The 23,654-nt window shown below is 66.3% G+C and overlaps 5 protein-coding genes across 5 annotated transcripts in view; 4 read left to right on the top strand and 1 right to left on the bottom strand.

Moving 5' to 3' along the window:
• The first annotated feature begins 5 nt into the window (after window positions 1–5).
• On the top strand, window positions 6–4,492 carry CHLRE_02g112800v5 (uncharacterized protein). Its single transcript, XM_043059915.1, has 7 exons — window positions 6–448; window positions 584–689; window positions 925–1,241; window positions 1,439–1,678; window positions 1,872–2,116; window positions 2,386–2,539; window positions 2,781–4,492. Exons 1-7 carry the CDS (start codon window positions 212–214, stop codon window positions 4,101–4,103), a joined length of 2,622 nt encoding a protein of 873 aa, XP_042927549.1. The 5' UTR covers window positions 6–211; the 3' UTR covers window positions 4,104–4,492.
• A 223-nt stretch (window positions 4,493–4,715) lies between these two features.
• On the top strand, window positions 4,716–12,721 carry CHLRE_02g112750v5 (uncharacterized protein). The gene is made up of 11 exons (XM_043059914.1): window positions 4,716–5,059; window positions 5,179–5,333; window positions 5,484–5,550; window positions 5,718–5,820; window positions 6,083–9,048; window positions 9,243–9,400; window positions 9,565–10,130; window positions 10,227–10,684; window positions 10,809–11,088; window positions 11,304–11,569; window positions 11,756–12,721. Exons 1-11 carry the CDS (start codon window positions 4,930–4,932, stop codon window positions 12,295–12,297), a joined length of 5,691 nt encoding a protein of 1,896 aa, XP_042927548.1. The 5' UTR covers window positions 4,716–4,929; the 3' UTR covers window positions 12,298–12,721.
• Window positions 12,722–12,775: 54 nt separating this feature from the next.
• On the top strand, window positions 12,776–18,131 carry CHLRE_02g112701v5 (uncharacterized protein). Its single transcript, XM_043059913.1, has 12 exons — window positions 12,776–13,615; window positions 13,747–13,854; window positions 14,075–14,170; window positions 14,297–14,597; window positions 14,734–14,841; window positions 15,031–15,243; window positions 15,403–15,445; window positions 15,636–15,778; window positions 15,968–16,087; window positions 16,326–16,439; window positions 16,662–17,207; window positions 17,283–18,131. The coding sequence occupies exons 1-12, from the start codon at window positions 13,155–13,157 to the stop codon at window positions 17,880–17,882; spliced, it is 2,853 nt and encodes a 950-aa protein (XP_042927547.1). The 5' UTR covers window positions 12,776–13,154; the 3' UTR covers window positions 17,883–18,131.
• A 314-nt stretch (window positions 18,132–18,445) lies between these two features.
• CHLRE_02g112650v5 (uncharacterized protein) lies at window positions 18,446–20,771 on the top strand. Its single transcript, XM_043059912.1, has 5 exons — window positions 18,446–18,703; window positions 19,119–19,183; window positions 19,402–19,452; window positions 19,787–19,927; window positions 20,167–20,771. The coding sequence occupies exons 1-5, from the start codon at window positions 18,556–18,558 to the stop codon at window positions 20,191–20,193; spliced, it is 432 nt and encodes a 143-aa protein (XP_042927546.1). The 5' UTR covers window positions 18,446–18,555; the 3' UTR covers window positions 20,194–20,771.
• Window positions 20,772–20,773: 2 nt separating this feature from the next.
• The window catches only part of CHLRE_02g112600v5 (uncharacterized protein), a 4,362-nt gene continuing 1,481 nt past the window's right edge, over window positions 20,774–23,654 (bottom strand). Inside the window, exons 5-9 of the mRNA XM_043059911.1 lie at window positions 23,291–23,392; window positions 22,573–22,827; window positions 22,377–22,451; window positions 21,883–22,168; window positions 20,774–21,625 (exon numbers count right to left, since the gene is read on the bottom strand). Of these exons, the coding sequence (XP_042927545.1) occupies window positions 21,467–21,625; window positions 21,883–22,168; window positions 22,377–22,451; window positions 22,573–22,827; window positions 23,291–23,392 (877 nt within the window). The 3' untranslated portion in view covers window positions 20,774–21,466. The remainder of the gene's footprint in view (window positions 21,626–21,882; window positions 22,169–22,376; window positions 22,452–22,572; window positions 22,828–23,290; window positions 23,393–23,654) is intronic.

Below are 23,654 nucleotides of genomic sequence, written 5' to 3'. Positions count from 1 at the left end.
CAAACTGACATCGCCGATTCGCCTCTCAGTTGTTCAGATATCATCTTGTTTGTGAGATAAGACGTCAAGATCATTTAGCGGGGCTCTGGGTCGCGGTGGAGGAGCTGAAGTTACTGCGCGTCCGTGGCGACTCTTCGAGGAGCCCAAGGTCTAGGCCGTCAGGTTCAGCCGAAGCCGGCGAGCTTACCATATCTCACAGGACTCATTATAGATGACGTATTACGTCGTGGGCCGGGACTGGCCCGACAACTTCTACGCCACGAATGCCAAATGGCCCGCCCCCAATCAATGGTGGAGGAACCCCGACCGCCATGCGAATGAGTCCCTCACGGCGAAGTTCCGGGCATCCCAGGTGGAAATGAAGAAGGCACGAGAGATTGAGGAGCGCGAGGCTGCGCGGAAGGAGTCCAGGAAACTGAAGAAGCAGTTGTTTCAGGCCATCGTGCAGGTGTGCTACACGGGCTCGGCTCTGTGTGGTATTTTCCTGCGACTCCAGTCGCATACATGTGTATTACATCCCTCAATCAAGTCCTAGCACTGAAACAACTCCACACTCCATGTCATATCTCTACATGCGCTCCAGAGGGATACGCTCACGGTACGGCAGCTACTGAAGCGCTGTCCGCTTCTTCTGGAGCGCCACACGCCTTTCGGCGCTACTCCGGTGGCGCTTGCGGCGGCAGTTGGAGGTGAGGGCGTGGACATTTTTAACGAGCATGCATGTATGTGTGCGCGCGTGCGCGCGCGCCGGGCGTGTGCCGACAACAGTGGCTGGCGGCGGCTGGCAGCTCCGCTCCTCCTCCACATCCGCCCGATCACATCCTACCATCACATGGTCCTCCCTGACCACTCCCCTGCCCTCCCCGCACGCCACCCCACCCCACACCCCCGAACCCCACACCCCATACCCTCGCGTCCTCTCAGACCCCTCCACCGTGGACCTGCTGCTGGCGGAGGGCGCTGACGTGGCGGAGGGCGACCGCGTGGGCGCCACGCCGCTCATCGCCGCCGCCGGCCGCGGCCACACGGCCGTGTGCAGCCTGCTGCTGGGCTCGCGGCAGGGCGGCAACCGCGGCCGCGCCTACCTGCTGCGGCAGACCACGCGCGGCGGAGAGACGGCGGTGCACGCGGCGGCCAAACACGGGCACCTGGACACGCTGCAGGCGCTGTTGGCGGCAGGAGGCGACCCGGCAGCGGTGGACAAGGAGGGGCGCGATTGCCTGATGATGGCGGCCGCAAACGTAGGTCGTGGGGGCTGTAGCTGCAGGCAGCTGATGGGAAGGCTGTTTGCAATCGTGATGCAGTGATGATGCACGCGGGGCACGGGGCCTTTCCTTTCTCTACAGCTCAGGACTTGACCAGTTTGCTCGCTGCCATTGCGCCCTCTTTTGTCTCCACTCTCGAGCTCATCACCCGCTCATCACTCATGCCGCCGCAGGACCATCCCAACGTCATGTCCGACCTGATCCACACCTGCGGCGCGCACCCCGCCCGCGCCGACGCCCAGGGCCGCAACGCGCTGATGCACGCCGCCGGCTGCGGCTCGCTGCAGGCGGTTCAGCTGCTGCTGGGGCTGGGGCCGCAGCTGACGCCGCCGCTGGAACTGGGGGCGGCGGACGTGCACGGCTATGGCGCGCTGCACCACGCCTGCCTGGGCGGGTCCGTGGAGGTGGTGGAGGTGCGTCGGGCGTCGGGCGCGGGGCGTGGGGCGTGGGGCGTGGGGCTCGGGGAGCCCGGTTGCAGCATGCTGGTCCTGGCATGGGTGATCGACAGAGGAGTCTTGCTGCTTGCTGGGCCCTGCGCGTCAGCAGTCTGCAGCACCGCCCTCCACGCCTCAGACTTCGACCCACCGGGGCCCAAAAATCGTGCAGGAGCTGACCAAGCACGGGCTGGCCATCACACCTGACGACCCCAATTCGTTGGCCCTGCTGCGGCTGGCGGCGCGGGCGGGACACGCCGGGGTGGTGCGGTGGATGCTGGGGTCCGGCGTGGGTCTGCGCGAGGTTATGGAGGACGGCAACCACAACCCGGTGTTCGCGGCGGTGCGCGGAGGCAGCGCAGAGGTGGTGGATGCGCTGCTGGCGGCGGGCGCACGTGTCGACCCCCGAGATAGCAAGTGTGTGCGAGGGAAGGGGGGAAAGGGGGGTAGCCATCCATGGGATGGTGTGTATCAAATATGAAGTGAAGTGCCGGGGGGGGGGCTGTGCGGGGTGATGCATGCGTACGGGTGCTGCTTTGTATCGGTCGGCATGTGCCATGTGTGTACGGTACTATCGGAAAGTTACGCGCGCTGGTGTATGCAAATGTGTGCAACCGCCACCTGCGGCAACCCGCCTCCACCTGTCACCCAAGCCCGCTGCGCGCTCCGCGTCGCCTCGCTCGCAGGGGCCGCACGCCGCTGGGCGTGGCTGCTGAGGCGGGCGACACGGCGCTGTGCCGGCACCTGGTGGCCGCCGGCGCCAGCCTGCTGGCCGCCGACACGCACGGCCGTGTGCCGCGGCGCCTGGCGTACCTGGCCAACCAGCGCGGCACTGCAGAGGTGGGTGGCTCCGTGGGTGGGTGGGTGCATGGGTGGGTGGGCTGTTACACCATGGCCAGGTTGGCGCCGTCCTCAAGCACCAGCCGCCGGTCCAGTGCAACGGTACTACCATCACCTGCACCCGGCCCCGCCCACTGCCTGCCTGCCTCTAAACCCTGTCCTCTCCCACCCTCTAAATCCCGCTCTCCTCCCTCTGAACCCCACTCTCCCTCCCTCTCAACCCCACTCTCCCTCCCTCCAGGCCCTGTCCGGCATGGCACGGCTACGGCACCTGGTGGCCGACGACGACATGAGTGAGGTGGCGGATGGCGGCGGCCCCTGGCTGCCCGACACGCTGCCGCCCGACCAGCTGGTGCCGGACCACCGCCCACTGCGGCGGCAGGAGGCGCGCGACGCCAAGTTGGAGCCCCAGCAGCAGCGGAGGCAGCAGGGTGGAGGCAGCAGCACGGAAGGAGGCGGAAGCGTCAGCGGAAGCGCCGGAGCCGGCGCGGCAGGTGACGGCAGGGCCGTGGACAGTGTGGCCGGCGTGTCAGAGGAGGCCGGTGGGTATGGGGCCGGGGCGGCGGCGCCGGCGACGCTCCGGCTGCGGGGTGCGGCAGCGATGGAACCGGTGGTGGAGGAGCGCGACGAGGAGGCGCTCGTAGCGGCGATGAGGGGGACAGACGCAGCAGGGTCGGCCTCACGGCCTGGGACGGCGCAGAGCTCCCTACGGCATGACCCGGTGCCATCCCGACCAGCCACGCCGCCCGGTCCAGGGCCCGCTAGCGCGGCGCCGCCGCCACCGTTGCCGGCAGCACCGCCGGCGGCGGCGGCTCTGACTGCCGCGCAGCTGCCACCTGCGCACGGCTTGGAGCGGTCTGTGTCATTCTCAGAGCCGGTGGTCTCAGCACCCGCAGCTTCCCACGCAGCGCCCGCTCCGCCGCAATCCGCGCGTGCGCCTCACACATCTGTGGCGGCGGCGGGGACGGCGGGGGCCTCCGGCAGCCAGCGGAGCCTCTTGGACCACCACCAGGAGCAGGAACCATCGGACAGTGCGCACGGCGGCGTTGGGGCTCTGGGTCAGAGCCAGGGCTCACAGCAATGGGCTGGTGCCACGGGGGGCAGCATGCAGCACGGGGGGCAGGATAATTGGGCGGGCTTCAGCCAGGGTGCCGGCAGCGCGCATGGCCCAGGTGGCACGCCTGAGTGGGCGGCGGTGATGGCGGCGGCTGGGCCGACAGCTGGCGAAGCCGGTCCCGGCGAGAGGGGTGGGGGCACCATGGGCTCCGCCGGCCCTGGCGTTTTTGACAAGCCGGGTGCAGGTGCTGGCGGCTTTGGACCTGGCGACTCGGGTCGCTGGGGCGGGCAGGGTGTCGCCGGGTCCATGGGCGCACCTGGGAGTTCCCAGCGGATTGGGGCGCAGTGGGATCCTGAGGACTCACTGGCGGCACTGGTGCCTCAGTTCCCCGCACCTGGGCCCGGGGGCGTGGTGGACGAGTGGGCGGGAGCGGACAGCACGCAGGATGCCGCGGCGTGGGCTGCAGTCATGTCGTCCGCGGCGTCAGGCGGTGGCGAGGACTCCTAGATTTACACAGCGTAAACGCCAGCTGCAGGATGGTGCTGAACTGCCGATAGTGCGGTCAGGCCGACCGATAAGGCTGGCGCAACCGCGAGTTGCAGGGTTAGGCAGGATGCTGCAGTGCCCGTGGGAGTGCCCGCATGCGTAGCTCATTCAGCTTAGCCGGGGGGGGGGGGCTGTGTTGTTCTATAGAGACTTTACAATCGCGGTGTGGCAGATTGACGAGGGATAGCAAGCCTCGTGGGTCCTCTGGCGCTCCCTGCCGTACGGCGCCACTGCCGACTTCACGCAATGTGACTTCACTATGCAGTCCTCTGAGTCCTCCAAGGCACCAACTGTAAAGCTAACTGATGATGGGGCTCACGTATACAGTATAAGTGTAAATCTACTCGAGCTGCCGTTCACACGAACCACCCCGACCGGCGCCACGAACCGAAAGGCGTGGAACTGCCCGAACCCCCGACTCCCGAGTCTCTGTCGCTGCCTTCAGGGCCTTCGGTGCCAGCGTCCTTTGGACCGATGCTGACGGATACAACTATAATGAATCAGGCTGCGCTGGTTTGAGCGCTCGTATATAAATCTTGCAGCGCAATGGACACAGGGTTCGCAAAGACTGATTTCCAGCTGGTTTTACACGTCCATTTCCTTAATATTGCTACTCCCGTCATTGCCTTATAACTACTTAACATGCACAAGCTTTGAATTGAGCATCGCGGAATTTCCTCTTGGAAGGTGTATCTGCGAACGTCGCAACTTTCCCTCAGCTTTCGGGCACGCACAGCCCGCAACCTTTGTGCTTCTGAGGGAGATTTAGGCACTCTTAGCGGCGCCAATGTCGTCGGCGACCGCAGCGCGTAGGCGACGGCCTGTGGCGGAGCAGGCGCAGGAGGAAGAGGACTGGACAATTGACGACTGGAGCTGGGATGCACGGGCTATGACAGCGCGCAAGAAGGCACGCACAGGTGAGCGTTCAGCGGGTCGGGTCTGTCACCGACATTTTCGGGACATTTCGTCTTCCAAAGGGTTCAGCTCGGTCAGCCAAGGCTGGGAGCTGACACCCGTCGGCGGTTCAACTGCGCAGATGAAACGGCCAACATTTCGGGTGTGCTGGCCGCGAGCACGACCATCATCGTCGCTCGCGTTGGGCCTACCGTGGCGAACCCGAAGTTTTCAAACCTGCCAATTTACAACACGCTCAAGAAACTGGATGATGCACCCAGCAACCCCACATGTGTGGTGAGTTCGGCAGCTGCTGCCAGGACGCTGGGACTGTTAACTCGTGAAGGCAGTTGACCCTCATTGCAGAAGGTGACCCCACGAACACCCGGGACTCTTGCTCAGACTTACGCCCCGGTTGCGCACCCCTTGATCATCGTCACTGTGCAGGTTGAGGGTTGCGGCGTCAGCCTAAATGGGCTAAAGCGCTACTTCACCCGCCTCCGCATTTGTGAAGGTGGGTGTCCAGGGCACGGTACACGGAGGCTCTTGCTGCCGATGGGGACCAGGGACCGGGAGACCTGCGCGGCCCGCTACGCACAATCCAAGCACTTGCGGCGCAACCTCCTATTCGGCCCAAATCCTAACTTGCCTGCACCTTCCGCTCGCCTGCTCCGCCTGCAGCCCACCTGGCCTGCCCCCAAATTGTGGTGGACGGCGTGCTGAGCCGCTTCTGCCAGCAGTGCGGCCGCTTCCAGCCGCTGGACGAGTTCACCGGCAAGAAGAAGTGAGCCGAGCGCAGGAGGGGGGCAAGGGCTCAGGGGCTGAGGGGTTATGTGGGCAGGCAAGAAGGGGCAGGCGGCCGGACTGAGTGGGGTGAGAGGGGCGAGGCTGCATGTGGACTGGCCGGTATGCAGGCGTCATGTCAAAGCAGTTCATTTGCCAGCAGTGTTGCTATCTGTTTTCACCGTGTTAGCCTGAAGTTACAGCAGACGTGGAAACCTTGCAGTACTGCGTTCTGACGAGCTGATCCTCGAACCGCTTTCCAGGAGCTGCACTGCCCGGCTGGAGAAGGTGAATGCTCGGCACCGCGAGAAGGCCGCTGCCAAGCAGGGCACCCGCCGGCCCGACCCCACGCCCGGGCCCGCGCCGCCGCAGTGGGAGGATGGCGTGCCGCCCGAGGCCGTGGTGGTGCCGCAAGAGCTGCTGCCCAGCAACCTCGCCGTCGTGGGTGGCGGCCCCGTCGCCGGCGGCAGCAGCGGCGCAGCTGGCGTGCGTGGCGGCGTGCTGGGTGCCGCCACGATGCCGATGGCGGGAAATGTGAAGCCGGAGCCGGCCTCGTCTTCGGGGCAGGCGGCGGGGGCCCGTGGCAGCTCCCCGGCCATTAGCGGTCCAACGGGAGGCGCGGGCGTGGCAGACATTGCCCGCGCGTCATCGCTGGGCCACGGTGCCACCAGCTCCGTGGACGGCGTCGGCGCCGTTGGCGGTATGGCGGGCATGGGCAGCCTGCAGGGCGCTGCGAGCCTGCAGCCGGCTGCCCCTGCCGCGGTGTCCGCTGGCGGCGCGGCCGGCGGCAGCACCAGCAGCGGCGCGGTCCCGCTGAACAAGTCGGGCAGCTTCGGCGCCGCGGCCAGCAGCGGCGCGGGCAGCAGCGGCGCCGTGGCGGCTGCTGGCGAGGAAGCGTCAGTGGCGGCGCCGGGGCCGGCCAGCGGAAACGAGGGCGGGGGTGTTGTGTCCGTGCTGAAGCTGCAGCGGATGGTCACGACCACCGGCCCCGGCATTGTTTACTACAGCACCCGCCGGCCAACGCCGCCGGCGCCGCCCAAGCCGGCTCTTGACCCCGCTGCCTCCTCCGCCCCTGCCTCCGCTACCTCCGTTCCCAACCGCTCGCCCTCGACTGACAGCGAGCGCGCGCCTTCACCCGGCGCCGAGCCGCGCGTGGAGTACTGGAGCCTGGTCACGACGGCCATCGCCATCCGGCGGTCGAGCGGGGCCCCAGGCACCGCCTCTGGTGGCAGCCTGTCGCTTCCAGTCCCCCCACCTCCGGAGGATGTGAAGCGCGCCCTGGCCGTCGCGCGCCCGCAGCTGTTCCAGCCTGTGGCCGTGGTGCCGGCATCACTGCAGGCTGAGGGCGGGGGTAGCGGTGGCGGCTCGCCGCCGGGCTCTGTGGCGGGCTCTGGGAGCCAATGCAACCTGGTGGGTATGCAGGGTGAGAGCCGTCACAGTGTCGGCGCTGAGAGCAGTGGCGGCGTGGGCAGCGGCAGCAGCGGCATGCCGCCGCGCGCGCAGGCGCCGACTGCCTACGTCGAGGCTGCGGCGCGGCCGTCTGGCTCGACGCACTCCGCGGCAAGCGGCGGCGGCGTCGGCCCCAGCGGCACCGCGGCCGCGCCCCCGTCGCCGCACGCCAGCCAGTCGACTGACGGCGCCGCTACCTCGGCAGCCGGCCGCGGCCACGCCAGCGGCGTCGTGGGCCCCGACGGCGACGTTACCGGTACCTTCGCCACCAGCCGTCCGTCATCCCTGCCCAGCTCCATCACACACGTGGCCGAGCGACTGAACACCATCATGTCTGAGCTGCAGCCACTGATGCAGCAAGTGCAGCAGATGGCGGCCGTCGAGGGCAGCACCGGCGCCGCCGGCCCGCTGGCGGTGCCGGGCGTGGCGGAGGGCGTGGTGGATGCCATGAACCGCGCGCAGTCGCTTGCGGCCATGCTGCAGCAGCAGCAACAGCGCCAGGCGTCTGTGGAGCCGGCTCCGCTGCAGCAGGCGCCGAGCCACATGCAGGTGCAGCAGCAGGCGCCGCCGCGCGGTCAGCCCGTCGCGGTGCAGTACACGCAGTCGCAGAGCCTGAGGTCGGTGCTCATTCGCCGGCCTGCCGTACCACCGTCCCAGTCCGCTCAGCCGGCTCCCGCCTATGTGGCGCACCCGGCGCCCCAGCAGCAAATGCAAGCGAACGCACAGCTGCCGCCACAGTACAGCGGACAGGGCTACGCGGCGCCGTCCGTGCAGCTCCCGCCCGCATCCTCCGGCAACTTCCCGCCCCACTCTGCGGCTCAGCAGGCCTACGCCATGCCGTCGGCCCCGCAGCAGCAGTCGCGTCTGCAGCAAGCATATGGCAACGGTAACGGCCATGTGTCCATGCACGCCGCTATCAGTCACGCCGCCGCGGCCGGCGCCCCCATGTACGATGCCGACTCGGACGATGAGGACATGCTGGCTGAGCTATTCCAGGCTATGGCCGATGACCCCGACATTGTCGTGGGCAATGGCTTTGCGCAAGGCAACAGCTACGCTAACGGCAACGGCCACGACGCCACGGGCCAGCCGCAGCCGATGCAGGTGCAGATGCAGCACCAGCCGCAGCCGATGCAGGCATACTTCCACCGGCAGCAGCAGCAGATGCCATCGGCACAGCAGCAGCAGCAGCAGGTGCTGTACAGCCAGCAGGGCCCAGCACCGGCGGGTTACTCTGCTGCCCAGCAGCAGCAGCAGACCCAGTACGTCGCTGCGCAGCCGCCGCCGCAGCAGCAGCACTACCACATGGACTCCCACCAACAGCAGCAGGTGCAGCAGCACCCGCAGATGCAGGTGCAGCAGCACATGCACATGCAGCACCAGCAGCAGCAACAGCACCTGCAGCAACAGCAGCAGCGCCAGATGCAGTACGCGGCGCTGCTGGACCAGCAGCAGCAGCAGATGGCCGCCGCCGCCGAGGCGCACGCGCGCTCGCGCACCGTCGCCGTCGCCGCCCAGCAGGGCATCGCCGTGCACCGCACCGCGCTCGCCAGCATGCCCTACGGCGTCGGCGGCGCCGCCGCCGCGGGCGTGTGGCCGGGCATGGCGCCCGCCTCCGCCGCCAGCATGGGTGTTGTGGACATGCCGGTGGAGATGGACCGCGTCAGCATTAAGGCCATGAACATGCAGCCCAACGAGCTGCCGGGCAACCTGCGCCAGGGCATGGCGCGCTGGCTGCGCGGCGCCAACGCCGAGGCCGTCACCGCCACGCTGCGGCCAGGTGCGCCGCGTGCTGTGCCTCTTGCCTCCCCCTCCCACCCCTCGGCTCCTGCTGTTCGTGCGTGCATTCTTTATGACCATGCCGTTGCAGATGTTATTTCTACTTGCTGTGGCCCCTGTCCCTTCCGCCCTTCAGCCTCGAAACTAACCAGCCCTCTCCTATGCCTTTCCCCACTCCCTGTATCCGACCCTTAGGCTGCCTGCAGCTGGTGGTGGACGTGCACCGCCCGCTGGCTGCGGCCCGCGGCGGCGCCGACCTGGCCTCACTACTCATTCCTGGGCACGACGCCGACCAGGCCGCCGCCGACGTGTTCAGGTTCATGGGCCAGCGCCTGCGCGACACCTACGTGCAGGTGCGTGTTGTGGCGTGCGTGCCAGTGCGCGGTGGTTGTCCCCGAGCCCTCGGGCCCACTGCCTCATACCTTTCCCACGCCCGCGCCCTGTCCCCTTCTGCTTTCGTCTGTATCTGCCCTTGCTGAGCGAGCGCGCCCGCTGCCACCGTGCATGCAACACACAGGTGGGCAGCCAGGTGCTGCAGATCCTGGTGGGCGAGGATCCGGCTGTGGTGTCGTGGGAGCAGGCGGCCGAGATCGGCGGCCTGGAGGGCGCCAAGCAGCCGCGACTTGCGGCCTGCAGCGCCGCCGCCGTGTGCGCGGGCGGCGCCGCCCGCCTGGCGCTGCTGGGCACCCACTTGAGCCAGGCCGGCGTCAACGTGTTTGCACGTCTGCGCGGCCGCGACCTGCCCGCCGCCACCTGCGAGGTCGAGGTCGAGGAGGAGGGCGCTGCCGGCGCGCCGCCGTCGACACCGCAGTCGCGCGACCGCCTGGGCATGCAGGTGGAGGTGCCGGCGGCGGGCGTGGGCCTGATGGTGGTGGAGGTGGGCGTGGGCCACCTGCTGGGCGGCTGGTGGCCGGTGCTGGTGCTGCCGCGCGGCCGTGAGGCGGCGGCGGCGGAGCTGACCGGCCTGCTGGGGCCGGGGGCGGCGTCCGCGGCGGTGGCGTCGACGGCTGCTCCGGCTGGGGCGCAGGAGGAGGGCGAGGAGAGTGGCGAGCGTCGCGCGGGCCGCGAGATGCTCAACCGCAGGTCAGTGCGGAAGGGCCCTCACCTAAATATTGCCTTCCGCTCATGGCTTTCCGCGTGCTTTTGTTAACGCGTGTCACACCCCTATCGTATCTGCAGGATGATTCTGGACCTGGGCCAGGTGCTGGACACCTGGGCGGCCATCACCGCCGCGCAGACCGCCGCCGCTGCCGCCGCCGCCGCTGCCGAGGTCGCTGCTGTGGCCGCGGCTGCCGCCGCCGCCGAGGCTGAGGCCGAGGCGCTCAATTCCCCGCTCTCGCCCGGCGGCGAGTCCAGCGCCGGAAGCGCCAGCAGCAACGTCAGCGACGGAGGCGCCCCCGGTGCCCTGGCCGGCCCACAGCGCAGCGCCTCGCCCGACTCGCCCGCTATGGCCAGCGCCGCGGCGGCAGCTGCGGCGGGCGGCCTGGCTCGCACCAGCCGCAGCAGCGTGGCCACAGCCACCACCACCGTCAGTGCGGCGGGCGGCTGGGGCTTCACCGACGCCGGCGACTCGTTCATGCTGTCATCGGCCATGTCGAGCACCCGCCTGACGGCCAGCCGCGTGTCCAACGCGCCAGGTGAGGCCGGGAGCTGGGAGGGGTGCCAGGCTTGTGGGTATGTTGTAGTTCGTGTCGGCAAGGTCGAGATGTGTTTGCAATTGCCGTGTCGGTAATTTCTGTGTTGTACCCATGTATCCTGCAGGCGCTGCCAACCTGGCCCCGATTGGCGAGAGGGGCCGCACTGGCTCCGGCTCGGCCTCGCCGCCGCCTGAGCACGCTGGCGGTGCCGCGTTGGTGCCGTCCGGCGGTCGCGCTGGCGGCGCTGCGCTTTCACCGGCAGCGGCTGCTGGCATGGCGGCAGCTGGCCGTGCGGCGGCTCTGAGTGCGGCTGCGGCGGCGGCGGTTGCGTCCGGCCCCTCGGTCGCCATGGTCCGGCAGTCGCTGTGCAAGACCTCCCGTCTGCTGCTGTTCTCCGTCGTCAGGTGGGTGATCGTGGATAAAATCCTTTGTCGGTGCAGCTCTGCAACGTCGTGCGCCTGTGTGCCATCACTGCCCCCTGTCCTACACTCTGTGCGAGTTCCATCACTGGTCCCCGACTGTTAGAACGCGCTCCCGCACAGCGCGTGATCATGTGCTATCCGTGGCCCTTTCATTCGGTCCACAAACGACCAACACAACGCCATGCACGTGTCCACAGGGGCCTGCCGCGTCTGACCGAGCTGCTGCTGGACGCCGCCGCCAGCCTGGCTGCTGCTGCCGCCGCCACCACGCCCCACGTGGCGCCGGCGGCAGTGGGCGCCTCCGACCCCGCGCTGCTGCGTGAGACGCTGGTGGCCGCTGGTGTGGACCCGCAGGTGCTGCTGCCGCTGGCGGTCCTGGCCGGCAGCACGACCACCGTGGACGTGCTGACCTGCTTCGCGCAGGAGGTGCTGCGCGCGCCGCTGCGCCTGGACCTGCCCCAGGGTGAGTGCGCGGATGTGCGGGTGTCTAGGAGCGCCGTGTGCGTCCCTGCATTAGCTTTGCCGTGTCCCTGTGCTCGTGCTGTGTTGCTGTGGCTCCAACGCCTCACGTCGCCATGGCAGCGTATGCACATGCGCCCCGCACTCACTGCAATGCTCCGTGTGTCTGCGCCTCGCCTCCCTGCTCCAGGCCCTGCCGGCATGAGCCTGCTGCACCTCGCCGCGCTGATGGACGACGGCGGCGCCATGTCGCGCCACCTCATCGCCACGCAGCCCTGGGCGCCATGGGCCTGGATCTGCCTCAGCTGGTGCCCGCCCGGCCTGGCAGAGAACAGCTCCACGCCGGCCGCGGCCGCTGCGGACGCCGCCGCCGCAAGCGCGGACGCCGAGGAGGGCGATGCCGAGGCCGAGGCCGGCGCCAGCAGCGGCAGCAGCAGCAGTGCGCTGCGGCTGACGCCGGGCGCGCTGTCGCTGCTGCTGGGTCAGGAGGAGCCGCTGCGCCTGGCGGCGTCACTGCTGTCGTTACGTGACGGCGACGTCGTGGCGGGCGGCCCCGAGCGGGAGGCCGAGATGGAGCATGAGCGGCGGCAGTGGCAGCGGCAGACGCTGGCTACGGTGCCTGAGGACGAGGTGCTGGGCGGTGCGGTGGGCGAGGTAATGGAGGCTTGGGGCCGCATGAGTGCCGCGGTGCTGCAGGCGTTGTGCGACCACCTCGCGGCCGCGCGGGTGTAAAGCGACGTGTGTGGAGTATGGAATGTGGCATGTGGGGGGTAGGACTCGTGTGTAATGTTACGCGACGTGTGGTGCGCAGTATGCAGGGTGTGCTTTGTAGTCTGCCAGTGTGGGGTTTTGCGACTGTTCTGGAGTGACTCGTGACGGATCATGAATGCGCAGGGCTTATTACGTGTGTGCGCAAGGCTTTGCCCTGAGCAAACGGACAATACCACACACAATGTACCTTAGTATTGACCATCGGGGGCCATTGCGTAGTTTGGGGTAGCCCAATGAATGCTGGAACTCTACCTGTGGATCTCTAGCGTATGCAGTGCATTAAATCAAGGCAAATCGTTGCTTCTTCGGCGGCAAGGATGTGGAACTTGTTGATTGATGCCGATTTGCGCCGAAGTTGACTGCGCGCATGTAAGCCTGGGCGGGCCTGCAGAACCACGGGACCACAGCATAGTAGCATACCCAACCAACCCGTGCCATTGCCGAGCCCCTGCGCGGTACGAGGACTGACAACACAATCAAACAACGAGGAGTTCATGTTATAAGCGCAGCGCCCACATCTTAGTTAGCGTGGAGTAGGCACTCTAATCTGCTAACCGGTTTCCTTGACTGGTGCTGATGGTGCTGACATAAACGTTAATCTGCAGTGTATCCCTCTTGAGTCTATACCGGTATCACAAATGTTGAGTCGACCGAATGCGCATCAACGTGCGGACAACGAGTCTGCGAGTCTCAGTTTTCCAAAAAGGGTTTGACGCACATGTGCCAAAGCAGCGCGGCATGAGCCTGTCAGAGCGCCGCGACTACGAAGAAAGATGGCCACATGTACGCTCTCCAAGCTTTCACTAAAGTAGGGCGCGATGCTTCGGCGGGCGGAGCGCAATCAGGAAGGCTCTGGGTCGTCGAGTCGAATATATCCAGAGGCAAAGCGAATATCTCAGGACAAAGCTTGGCACGCCACGCCTGACCCGGCCGCGCCTTGTGTCTGGTCCGGCAGTGAGGCTGTCGAACACGGGCTAGAGAAAGCCCCGCAACTCCTTTTGTTCGAGCTGATAGATGCCAATGGGGACGGACACGTAAAGCCAAGTGAAGCGGCTCTGTTCCTAGACACGCTGCTATCGGCGTCCCGGCGGGAGGGCGCGCCACCGTTGGCACCCTTGGTCGAGGAGATAGCAGCGCGCGTGTGCGCCGATGCTGCGGCTGCGGCTGCAGCTACGGATGAAGCCAGTAAGCAGCAATCACTGCAACCATCAGAACAGGGACAGCAACCGCAGCAGGAGCCAGGGCAGGGGCTGTTCCTCACGCCGGCACTACTGGGCAGGTGCGCCCCAGCTACGGTGCGTGTACCGTATCCGTACATGCATGGAGGACGGCTCCGCGCACACGCACGGTACCCTGCCCACAGTACCCGCAGACCTCTGCGCTGCTGCTCCACACCGCACTACCACACAGGTTCGCAGCCGCCTGCCGCTGCTCTGCGGCGCTCGAAGAGGACCTGTCCCTGCACTGCCCCTTCCCGACCATTACACTGCTGCACAGCACTCTGGACCTGGCTACCCGGTCAGTACGAACAGGTTGTGGGGCAAACTGCCGCTGACAATGGCATAGCTGGCACACCTGGGGGGTTTGAAAGCCTGTGTGCAGGCGCACCCGGCGTCCCCTCCCCCACTCCCTCAGGCATGCTCGAAGGTCAAGGGTCTTAAGAGGAGATGTGCTTTGATGCTGAGTGACGTTCTTGGTCTGAGCCAGCTTGTGCACCTTATCCCTCCCCTGGTTTCAGGCCCGTTCAGGAGCTGCGTTTCCAGTTGGGTACACTCCTGAAAGCTCTGCTCGCGTGGGCTCTCCTGCCGCTCTGGGTTTGGCTGCCGCCCGACTGGTGAGGCAGGCGTACTGAGCTGGAACTCTCTCCTTCGGTTTCACCTAACGCCAAAGCCGCCGACCCACACAAGCCACCACCACACCATCGCCCTGCTGCTGCCGCCTGTTCCTGCCATGCCTACAGGCTGCGGCCGCACACCACACTGCGCCTGGTGCGGCTGCAGTTCGTCTGCTGCCTGGTGGACTTCACCGGCCACCGCCTCTTCACGTCCTGGCGCATGGCGGCGTGGCTGCCGCCGCTGTACGGCGTTGCCCTGTACGGCGGGGCCTGGGGCGTGCTGGCGGTGTTCTGGGCACAGCATGGGTGGCGCGCAGCGCAGCAGGCGGGGCGATCGGGGCGCGGCGTGTCAGAGTTCATTCTGGCGTTGGACGCGGCGGAGGACAACACATTCTTCGCATGCGTACTGCCTTGGGTCCTGCTGCTGGTGCGTGGTTGGCGAGCAACGTTCGCAATCATCAGCATCACAGGCTGGCTCGGATATATTCATTTGTGGTAGTTGTGTTGAACTCGGCGGCTCTGGCAAAGACCAACCTCGCTCGCCGCCGGCCTCTCCACTGCAGGTGATGGTGTTCAGCTCGGCGGTCAAGCTTAGCCTGCGGGACCCCGAGGGAGTGCTACAGCAGGCGAGGGCGGTGGGCGAGCTGGGTGTGCAGGATGAAGTGCTGCAGGTGCGTGTGTTTGCGGCGGCATGGTGGTGGCTGGGGTGGCGATGAAGGCGGGACTGCAAGTCAAGTTTCCCGGCATGCGCTATCTTTCGTGTTGCGTGCAAGCCCAATGCGTACGTACCCATTGCCAAATAAGTATGCCTACCGTTATCATGTTGGGATCCATGTCACTGGTGCCCCATGTGACACCAGGGCTTTACCAACGTAACCACCAAGACGATGCTCGCGGCTGTGGCGAGCGCCACCGCCCGCCGAGTGTCTGAGTCGCTCCTGCTGCGCGGCGTGCGCCGCTCCGTCCTGCTGCTGCCGCCGCTGCTGATCGCGGCGCACCGGCTGCTGTACCTGCTCTTCACTCGGCGGCTGTGGCCTCGCGAGCAGCTGGGGTTGGCAATGGCCATTGTGCAGGTGGGGTTGGGTGTCGGGGGAGCACAAGGGGAAAGGTGTGTATGTCAATGTGCAAGGGAAGGGGCTTCACACGATATGCCCGGAAAGCAACGCAAGTTGCGGACCTGTCCGCAGCAGGATATTGATCACCTCTTGTCTCTTACTTCTCCCGCCAAACAGTACGTTGCAATGACTATGTCCATGGCGCTCTCCTGGCGCGAGAGTGAGTTTGCCTTGGCGCGGGCGCGCGCACAACGCACGTCGATAACACAACATGTTATCTCTGTTGATACCGGTCGTGCGCTATAACCGTACTGCGTTACATGTTGCAACACCGTAATCCTCACCCGCCCGTACGCCACGCAGTAGTCAAACTAAGCACGGAACATTCGGCCCTCCTGTTGCACATGCAGTGACTGAGATCGTGTTGTTCCTGGGCGAGCAGTCGGCACGCATGGCTGTGTTCAGCATCATGTTTGAACAGCGCGGCGCGGCGGCGGCGGGGCTGCCCTGGATCAACAACGGCAAGCCCAACAACCTGAGGCTGTGGATGCAGGTGTGCGCGCGAGCCAGGGGCTCCCGCAGGCCGCAGGGTGCTTCCGGGGTAGCTACATGGCTGCTAGGCAGGATCACAGTGATACCGAATCTACCGAAGCTATGGGCTACCGAAGCTATGGCCTACTCTGTAATATTGCTGGGTTGCTGTCACAAGCTCCGCTCCTGCGCACTGCCCTGCCTGCGGCAGATCCGCACCCACCTGCTGCGCGCCAATTGCATCATGCTGCGCTGGATTGAGGGCTCCTCCGCCATGATCCTGCTGTGCGGGCTGGCGGCGCTGGTGCTGCTGGCGGTCACGCTGCTGCAGGTAGGTGCGGGTAGAGAGCCAGCGAGGCCGCCGCAAGCACCAGGCTGCCAAAGCGGCCGGTGCGTGTGGGTTGGGTGCAGCGGCCCGTCGCACATGCCTTACTTCCCATGACAGGCATGTTGCTGGGGCACAAGGGCAGGGGCATGGGATGACGTGTTGCCTATGGCCGCATGCATGTTCCCGCGTGCGCCTTATCCCGGCCTGTCTGGGCCTGTGCGTGGGCCATCCCGCCGTGCAGGGCTCCTTGTTCAGCTCCACACGCGGCTCCACAGACCTGCAGATTGCTCTGTCGTGGGCCATCCTGGGTTTCATCACCCTCATCGTGATGGAGTTCCTGGTCGTGGTCGTGGCGGTGGGTGCGGCGGGGCAGGCCCGGGAACGTGACGGCGTGGGGCAGGCGTTGACCACTGGCAAAGGCCATGAGTCAAGAGTAGACTGGTAGACATATACATTTCTGGACTGGTATGAAAGATGACAACGCAATATTCCTCCTCACCTGCCCATGCATCCCCGTGCGCCTCGTTTTGCCCGCTCACGGCAACCACCACCACCACCGCCACTCCGCACCCCACAGGTGAGTATCGGCACCACCAACATCGCCGACCTGCGCCGCCTCAGCCGGGCCGCCTGGGACCTGGAGACCACCCTCAGTGCCCTGCGCTGGCCCGGCGTGTTCGGCCCCTTGCCCCCACCAGACCAGCTCGGGGGCGGCAGCGGCCGCCGTCCAGTCCCGGCTGCGTGGCATGGGTCGTACGGCGGCGGCTCGGGAGCCCACGCCATGACACATGGGCATGGGTGCTGGGACACGCGGCTGCAGGCGCATGAGGCAGCTAGCCCGGTGCAGTCGCTGGTGACAGCGTCGTCTGCAGAGCAGACATCAGCGGCAGGTTTACAACAGCAGCAGCCGCAGCAGCTGCGGCGATTGCAGCACGGGCACCAGCATGCAGCGGCAGCAGGCGACGGCCGCGTGAGTGCGCCGCTGGGCCTGCCGCTCGCGTCCGGGAGGGCAGCCTCCTTGGATGTGTTCGCGCCAAGTGTTGCCGCTCTGCCTAGTGGCGGTCACGCAGCGGGCGGCAGCAGGCAAGGCTCGGCGCGGCGGAGCCAGATCGGCTCGTGCCGGGTAAGCGGCGGCGGCGGCGGCAATGCAACCAAGGCCGCGGCGGAGCTGCCGCTGCCTATCTCACTTCCCCACCAGGCGACGGGTACGGAGCCCTGCGCGGCGGCATCTGAAGGAGGCCGCAGCAGATCCGGCAAGATGGGACCTGAGGCGGCGGATGGAACCCAGCAGGCCGTATCAGGAGGGGAAGGCGTGCAGTCTGCTGTCGGTCTCAGCACCCAGCAGCCCCGCGCGGCAGCAGGCGCCCAGCGCGAGGGCGCGGAGCAGGGGCTGGTGGCCAGTGCTCGGCACGTGCCCGCAGGAGCGGCGCCTGCTACCGCTGGAGAATGCGGCAGCAAAGGCAGCGATACCGGTATCAGGCAGGGAGGTCTGCTGGATCACTTCTCGGGTCCCGCAGAGGCGGTGCCCGACGCGCGCGCGACTGTGGCGATAGATAGCGAGGCGGCGGCGGCGCTGCTGCGGCCGCAGCCGCCCGCGCCTCCGCCCAGTCTGGAGGAGCTGGAGACTTGTCGGCTGCTGCTGCTGCGCCTGATCGACGTGCTGCGGCATAGCGAGGAGTATCTGGAGCTTTTCGGTGTGCCACTGGAGCCAAAGTTCAGGAGCAGCCTGCTGAGCTTCGTGCTCACACTGGCGGCGGCGGGGCTGTCAGCGGTCATTTCGTTCCTGGCAAAGCGCTGAAGGAAGCTGGGGCCTGGGGAGACTGGAGAGAGGGACTGGGGGAGAGGGAAGCAGACGCGTGCGAATGTTGCTGTGGCGTGTGGGAATAGGATGTGGGGCAGGAGCAGGCAGGAGGCTCAGGCAGTGGTTACGGAGAGGCCAACGTACAAGAGACGTACAAGTACTGGCGGGTGCCTGCCGCCCTGCCCCGCCACGCACTGGTGTAGGCGCTTGTGCCGAAAGCAGACAAGACAAGAATCAGCAGGGATAGAGTGTGTTGTGTTTCCTGGCAGGAGTGAGCACCCGCCCTCCTGCGACGGGACCGTTCACCCAGGGCTTCCAGCCAGCCAGCACCTTGTCGGTACAGTAACTCCGGCGTTCGACCAGCCATGCACTCCTGCTCTGCCGCTGCAAACTGTTTGCTGTCTGCTTGGGGTACGGTCAGCTGCACCCTATGGGACCTCGCCAACCTGCCTGAACCCTGTCCCATCACACACCCAGGGCTTCCGAGTGTGCCATGTCGGTCGGTTCCGGGATGCCAAGGTCTCAGTCCAAGCCAAGGCCCAGTATTATCGCTACACGTACGTTTATTTATAGATAGCCTAACAAAATGGATGATCCTACTTCGGAGCGCGTATCCTCAAAGGAACCGCAAGCGATTGAGCACCGACCGCGCCAAAAAGCCAAGCCACCAATGTTAAATGAGGAGCTTCTTAAACGAGGCGCGGACCAGCGTGCTCGCGACGCGGAGAAACCAGCGGTGCAGCTTAGTCGCGAGCAGGTATCCAAGGCCTATGACATTCTCGAGGAGCAGCGTGTCGGCCCGTACGCAATCAAATACGGTACGTGTGGCGAGTTTCGTGCGGGTATCACCGAGCTGAGCGCCTGCTAATACGGGCAACCGGGGTGGGCGACTCTGTCCCAGCCCCTCGACACGCTCCCTCTGCTCGCTGCTCACTGGCAGCGGGCCGGAGTTGGCTGTCCTGGGGTATGGCTTCAGGCGGAGCTCCATGCGAGCTGCTAAACGCGTTGCTGGTAGCAGGGTGGAGATGGAACACGAAGGTAGCCTGGAGGGTGGCATGGAGGTTCAGCCGGGGGCTTCCAGAGCATGCCATGCACGACAGGGGGGTTGGCCAGAGCGAGCGCACAGGGCGGCCGTTCGCAGAGCCCAGCCCCTCCTCGCCGCCTTTGACATGTCCGACCTCCAAATCCAAATCCAAACCCAAACCCAAACCCAAACCCTGACCCCAACCCCAGGCACCTTCGGATCCATTGGCGCCATCGCCTACACCTACCTACGGGGGTTCTACTACCTGTCGCAGGTGGGGGGCTGGGCACACGGGTCCGCAAGTACCGTGTGCGCTCTTCTTGTGTCGGGTGCAATCATGCCTCGCCCTCTTCAGGGATTCGCCATGCGGACACACCGTAGACGTGCGAGCACTTGGTGTTGGCTGGCACTAGGGTCAAGACGCCGGGGAGCTCCTGCTTAAGGCTCACACACATACCTGCTTTTTGCCGGGCCCCTTCCACACCTCCACAGAAGAACCGGGACGCCTGGATGGGGACCTTCCGGTCGCGTGTGTTCATCATGGTGGGTGGGTGGGTTGGTTACTGGCCTACACGGGTGCCGGGACTGGGACCGGGAGCGGGAGGCAGGGGGCGGTGGGTTGGGCCGGGGTCAGGGAGGACAGCGGGAACAAGAGCCGGCACGTGTCAGTGGGCTTGGGGGTGCGCGCGCCGGGGCGGCCAATACGCGCGGGTTGCGCACGTGCCGATGCCCTTGACCATCCCGTTCACCCACAGCATGTTATGATGTGTGCGAGTTTCCACACCGCCGCAACCCCAGCGCCGCCACTGCTGCTCCTGTTGTTGACTTGTTCCTACTTCCGCTCTCTGCGCACTCACCCGCCCACCCCCACGCTCAGGGCCCGGTGCTGGCTGCCTACCTGACCGCCAACAACATCCTCCAGCTACCCTTCAAGGAGCAGCTGGAGGCGCAGCTGCAGCGCCGGGCCATCTGCATGTACGACATAGTCACAGCCAAGCAGACAGTCAAGCTGGCGAAGGTGCGTGCGTGTGCGTGGGTTGGAAGAGTGTGTGCGTGTGTGTGTATTGAACGGGTGCTGGAGCGGGGCTTGGGATGGAGCTGGGGCTCGTTTGTATCGGGTGGCTAGGGTGTGCAAGGGGCGCGAGGGTCAGCGCGCGATGCAGGCTAAACATAATGCTCTCGGAATGAAACAGCTCCGGACCAACGCCGTCACTCCAGTCTGAACACCCGCTCGCCCATCCGCTTGCCCGCCCTCAGGAGCTCCCGCTAACCGCCCAGATGTGAGGCATGCGTGTGGAGGCAGACGAGCGAGGGCTGCGCGGCAGGGAGGGGCGCGCGGCAGCAGGGTGCCGGCCGTGTATTGTGGCAGGCTGAGCAGAGGAGAGAGGTAGCGGCGGTGGTGCCGGGCCTGATGGGCACGACTGAGCGAGGGCAGGGTCAGGTGGTAGCTGTGTGGCACTGGGTTAAGGGGTGTGGGCTTGGGCTGGTGCGTGTGGTATGTGCGCTGGGGGGGGGAGGGTCAATTGGTGTGCGGCAGAAGGCCACGAGTCTGTGATGCGCACGAGGTGTGAGTGCATGTGGGCTGTGGAGGTGCGGCGGAGTGCCACAGCCGCAGTGCAGCACCGGCGGTTGCTGTTACTGTGAAAGTACGGCATGGATGCCACCTGGGGCGGGTTTCGCCCTCACGGCGTGTGGTGTGTTCTCTTTACGTGGCAGACCACCTCTGCTTCTGAGATGGCGGGCGCGAAGTTGTCACTACAATGTGTGTGTGCCCGGTATGGGGCAGGCATTGGTCCGTTGGGGGCTACAAATGCATCGGGTTGCCAGGTCTGGCATGGATACAAGAACGAGACGCGCCCCCGAATGCCCACGCCTCTCGCATGCACAGCTGTGGCGCAATGAGTGCGACCGTATCCACAGGCACGTGCGGTACCTCCACTCATCCCTGGCACATGTCGCCAGCTGCCCTTACATCCTGCCCAAACACACACCTGCCCCAATCCGTCTGCGTCTGCAGCCATTCGAGCACCGTACACAAAATATCATCAGTGACGATACGGTACCGTATCTCCCATAAACCCCAGCCCCCATGCCCAACAACCACATGCGAACATGCAACGCCCGATTGCAATTCTGCACGCGAAACCTGCAACTGTCACTTCCACACTTGCTTCCAGGCCCCGACCAAATGTTGGTCGCCACAAGCCAGGCTAATAGCCGTAAAGCTGACGTCGCGGCCGCCCCCGCAACGATTGCTGCCCGCTCTCGGCCCCCTACCTGGCCCCTCCCCACATACGTGCCCTCGTCAAAATACACATTCACGGCCAACACCGCACAAACGAAGGACACCTCCCCTTCACCGCGTCTTCGCCGACACTCGGACGTTGCCACGTGATCCCCAGTCCCCAGGGCCATGCGCCCCACCCGCCAATGCCTTCGCGCCATGCCCAGGGCCGCCGGCCGGCAACACGGCCACGCCTCGTCGCCCCCAGCGCCCTGAACCCGCCGCTGCCCCTGCCCCCGCCAAGCCAGCTGCTGCCACCGCCCCCGCCACATATCAGGGCTTGGGCGCGGGTCCCTTGGTTCCCGCCAGTAGCCTCAGGATGTCGGTCGGCGTGATGACGCCCACCGGCACCACCAGCGGCGAGCCCGGCGGCTGCCCCGCCGCCGCCACGTACACCCGGTGCACCCGGTTGTCGCTCATGATGGACAGCACCTGCAGGGAGGGCAGTGGGAGGAGGGCAGGTGTGCAGTGGGAGGTGGGCAGTGGGAGGTGGGCAGCGCCGGCGTGTGCAGGCAAGACGGCGGTGTAGGCGGCGACTGCGATACCAAACCGGTCCGATCAGGGAGTGCCGTCGGACCTCGCCTGTCACTTCCAGATGCCGGCTCCGCGCGCCGCTCTCCGCCGCTGGCGGTGTTGGCAGGCCGGATTGGAGTCAGCTACCCCCTCCTCCCCGTCCTCCCCCTGCGCACCTCGCGCAGTGTGGACGCCCCGTTGCATGTGAGCATGCGGATGCCGCTCCGCCCTTCATCCTCCGCCTGGCCCTCCTCGCCCGCCCCGGCGCCGGTGTCCATGGGGCCCGCACCAGCCACGGCGCCGCCGGCCGCACTGCTGCTGCGGCGCGCGAGGCCGGCGCCCAGAGGCGGCGAGCCGGGCGCGGAGACGCGCGGGCCGCCGGGCGGCAGCGCAGTGGGCGGCCCGGAGGCGAAGAAGGGGTGCGTGGCTTGCGAGCTGGTGCGCTGCGAGTAGCCCAGATACCTGGGATGGGAAAAAAGGAGGGTTGCAGACGTACAAAGGATGAGAGGAAAGAAGCGGATATGAGTAGAGTGGGTTCCGGTTGACGAGGCTCACCAAGTGCTGCTTACTGGGTACAGTGACCCCCAACCCCTGCACACACCAACCGCGCATGTCGGCTCCCTTCAGCACACAGGCACACACGGCGGCACACGTGACGCGCCGCGCTCACGTGGTGTTGTGCAGCAGTGCCAGGAACTCGCCCACCGGCAGCGCCAGGATGCCCAGGTGCTGGGTCTGGATGTTGCTGCGTGTGTGTGGGGAGGCGTTTGAGGGTTTGTGCGAGATCAGGTGAGAGACGTGGCGGCTGGGAGAAGGCATGTACAGCCTGGGCAACCCTCCGGACGGCCAACCCTCCACCGCCTCACCGCAGGTCGCTCATGGACAGGTTGGCGATCATGGCTCCGGAGCCGGTGCCGCCGCCGCTGCCCACCGCCGCTTCCGAGTCCGCCACCACGGGGGCGCCGCTCACGCCCGCCCGCGCCATGCGCTCGTAGGCCACCAGCGCCGGCAGCGAGGCCTCCACCGTCACCAGCGCCCGGCTGCCGGGATCCGCCCAGCCCAGCTCCGCCACAGTCACGTCCGCCAGGGGGCCCAGCAGCTCCAGGCGCTCGCGCAGGTAGCTAAGGGCAGGCGGGGGGGGGGGGGTTAAATTCCAGCCCAAACTAAACCAAACCAAGCAAAAAAGAGCGGAGCACAGGCAGAGGTGCAGCCGTTTATGTGGCAAGAATGGAGTGATTAAATTACAAGTATGAAGTGCAGTGGTGGTGGGGGAGCACGGGGAGGGGAGGGGGCAGGCGTGACCACCGCAGCAAGGTTGTAATGGCGGTGATGGACAGGCGCGGGTGCAGTTCTGAGCACACGCGTGCTGGCTTGCCCAGCCCCTTTGCCCATCCTTCGGCTGTCCTGCTCCATACCACCCTCCACCCCCCACCCAACCCACGCATCCGCGCCGCCCGACCCCCAATGCTCCCCCGCCCCCATAGCATAGACCACGCTCTCCTCCTCGCTCTTTTGCATTGGGTTCGGTTTAGTTTGGGCTGGTATCTACACCCCCGCCCCCTCAAACCTCCAGCACCTGCTCACCGAATGACGTCCAGCTGGCTGACCACAGCGGTGATGGCGCCACTGGCGTCAAACACAGCCAGGCGGTGCGCGGCGGGCTTGCCGGCAGGCACAAACGACTCCCTGCATGGGCGTGTAGCTTTGGTCAAGTTGGGTGTGGGGACTGGGGAGGCTCGGCTGCGAGCGCATGCTGACAGCCCGGCAGTTCCGACATTTTGGATCGCTTGCCACACACCCGTGCACTGCGGCGCTTTCCCCCCGGGCCCCGGAGGGAGGGACCCCGGGGCGGCATGCGCCACGCCCTGGCAAGCCACACGACGGCCACCCAGCTATCCAGCATCCCACACTCCCAGCCTCAGCCTCCCCTTCCCCCTCCCCCCTCCCC

Source organism: Chlamydomonas reinhardtii, chromosome 2, assembly GCF_000002595.2.
Source record: "Chlamydomonas reinhardtii strain CC-503 cw92 mt+ chromosome 2, whole genome shotgun sequence".
Lineage (NCBI taxonomy): Eukaryota > Viridiplantae > Chlorophyta > Chlorophyceae > Chlamydomonadales > Chlamydomonadaceae > Chlamydomonas > Chlamydomonas reinhardtii.
This window is presented reverse-complemented; position numbering and strand designations above follow the sequence as displayed.

Coding starts and splice junctions, on each gene's coding strand:
- CHLRE_02g112800v5 (XM_043059915.1), top strand. CDS start 212: ATGACGTATTACGTCGTGGGCCGGGACTGGCCCGACAACTTCTACGCC. Junction 449..583: donor TGTTTCAGGCCATCGTGCAG/GTGTGCTACACG, acceptor CATGCGCTCCAG/AGGGATACGCTCACGGTACG. Junction 2,540..2,780: donor ACCAGCGCGGCACTGCAGAG/GTGGGTGGCTCC, acceptor CCCTCCCTCCAG/GCCCTGTCCGGCATGGCACG.
- CHLRE_02g112750v5 (XM_043059914.1), top strand. CDS start 4,930: ATGTCGTCGGCGACCGCAGCGCGTAGGCGACGGCCTGTGGCGGAGCAG. Junction 5,551..5,717: donor CCGCCTCCGCATTTGTGAAG/GTGGGTGTCCAG, acceptor CTCCGCCTGCAG/CCCACCTGGCCTGCCCCCAA. Junction 11,570..11,755: donor GCGCCTGGACCTGCCCCAGG/GTGAGTGCGCGG, acceptor TCCCTGCTCCAG/GCCCTGCCGGCATGAGCCTG.
- CHLRE_02g112701v5 (XM_043059913.1), top strand. CDS start 13,155: ATGCTTCGGCGGGCGGAGCGCAATCAGGAAGGCTCTGGGTCGTCGAGT. Junction 16,088..16,325: donor TGGCGGTCACGCTGCTGCAG/GTAGGTGCGGGT, acceptor CCCGCCGTGCAG/GGCTCCTTGTTCAGCTCCAC. Junction 17,208..17,282: donor GCCAGATCGGCTCGTGCCGG/GTAAGCGGCGGC, acceptor CTTCCCCACCAG/GCGACGGGTACGGAGCCCTG.
- CHLRE_02g112650v5 (XM_043059912.1), top strand. CDS start 18,556: ATGTTAAATGAGGAGCTTCTTAAACGAGGCGCGGACCAGCGTGCTCGC. Junction 18,704..19,118: donor CCCGTACGCAATCAAATACG/GTACGTGTGGCG, acceptor CCCCAACCCCAG/GCACCTTCGGATCCATTGGC. Junction 19,928..20,166: donor AGACAGTCAAGCTGGCGAAG/GTGCGTGCGTGT, acceptor GCCCGCCCTCAG/GAGCTCCCGCTAACCGCCCA.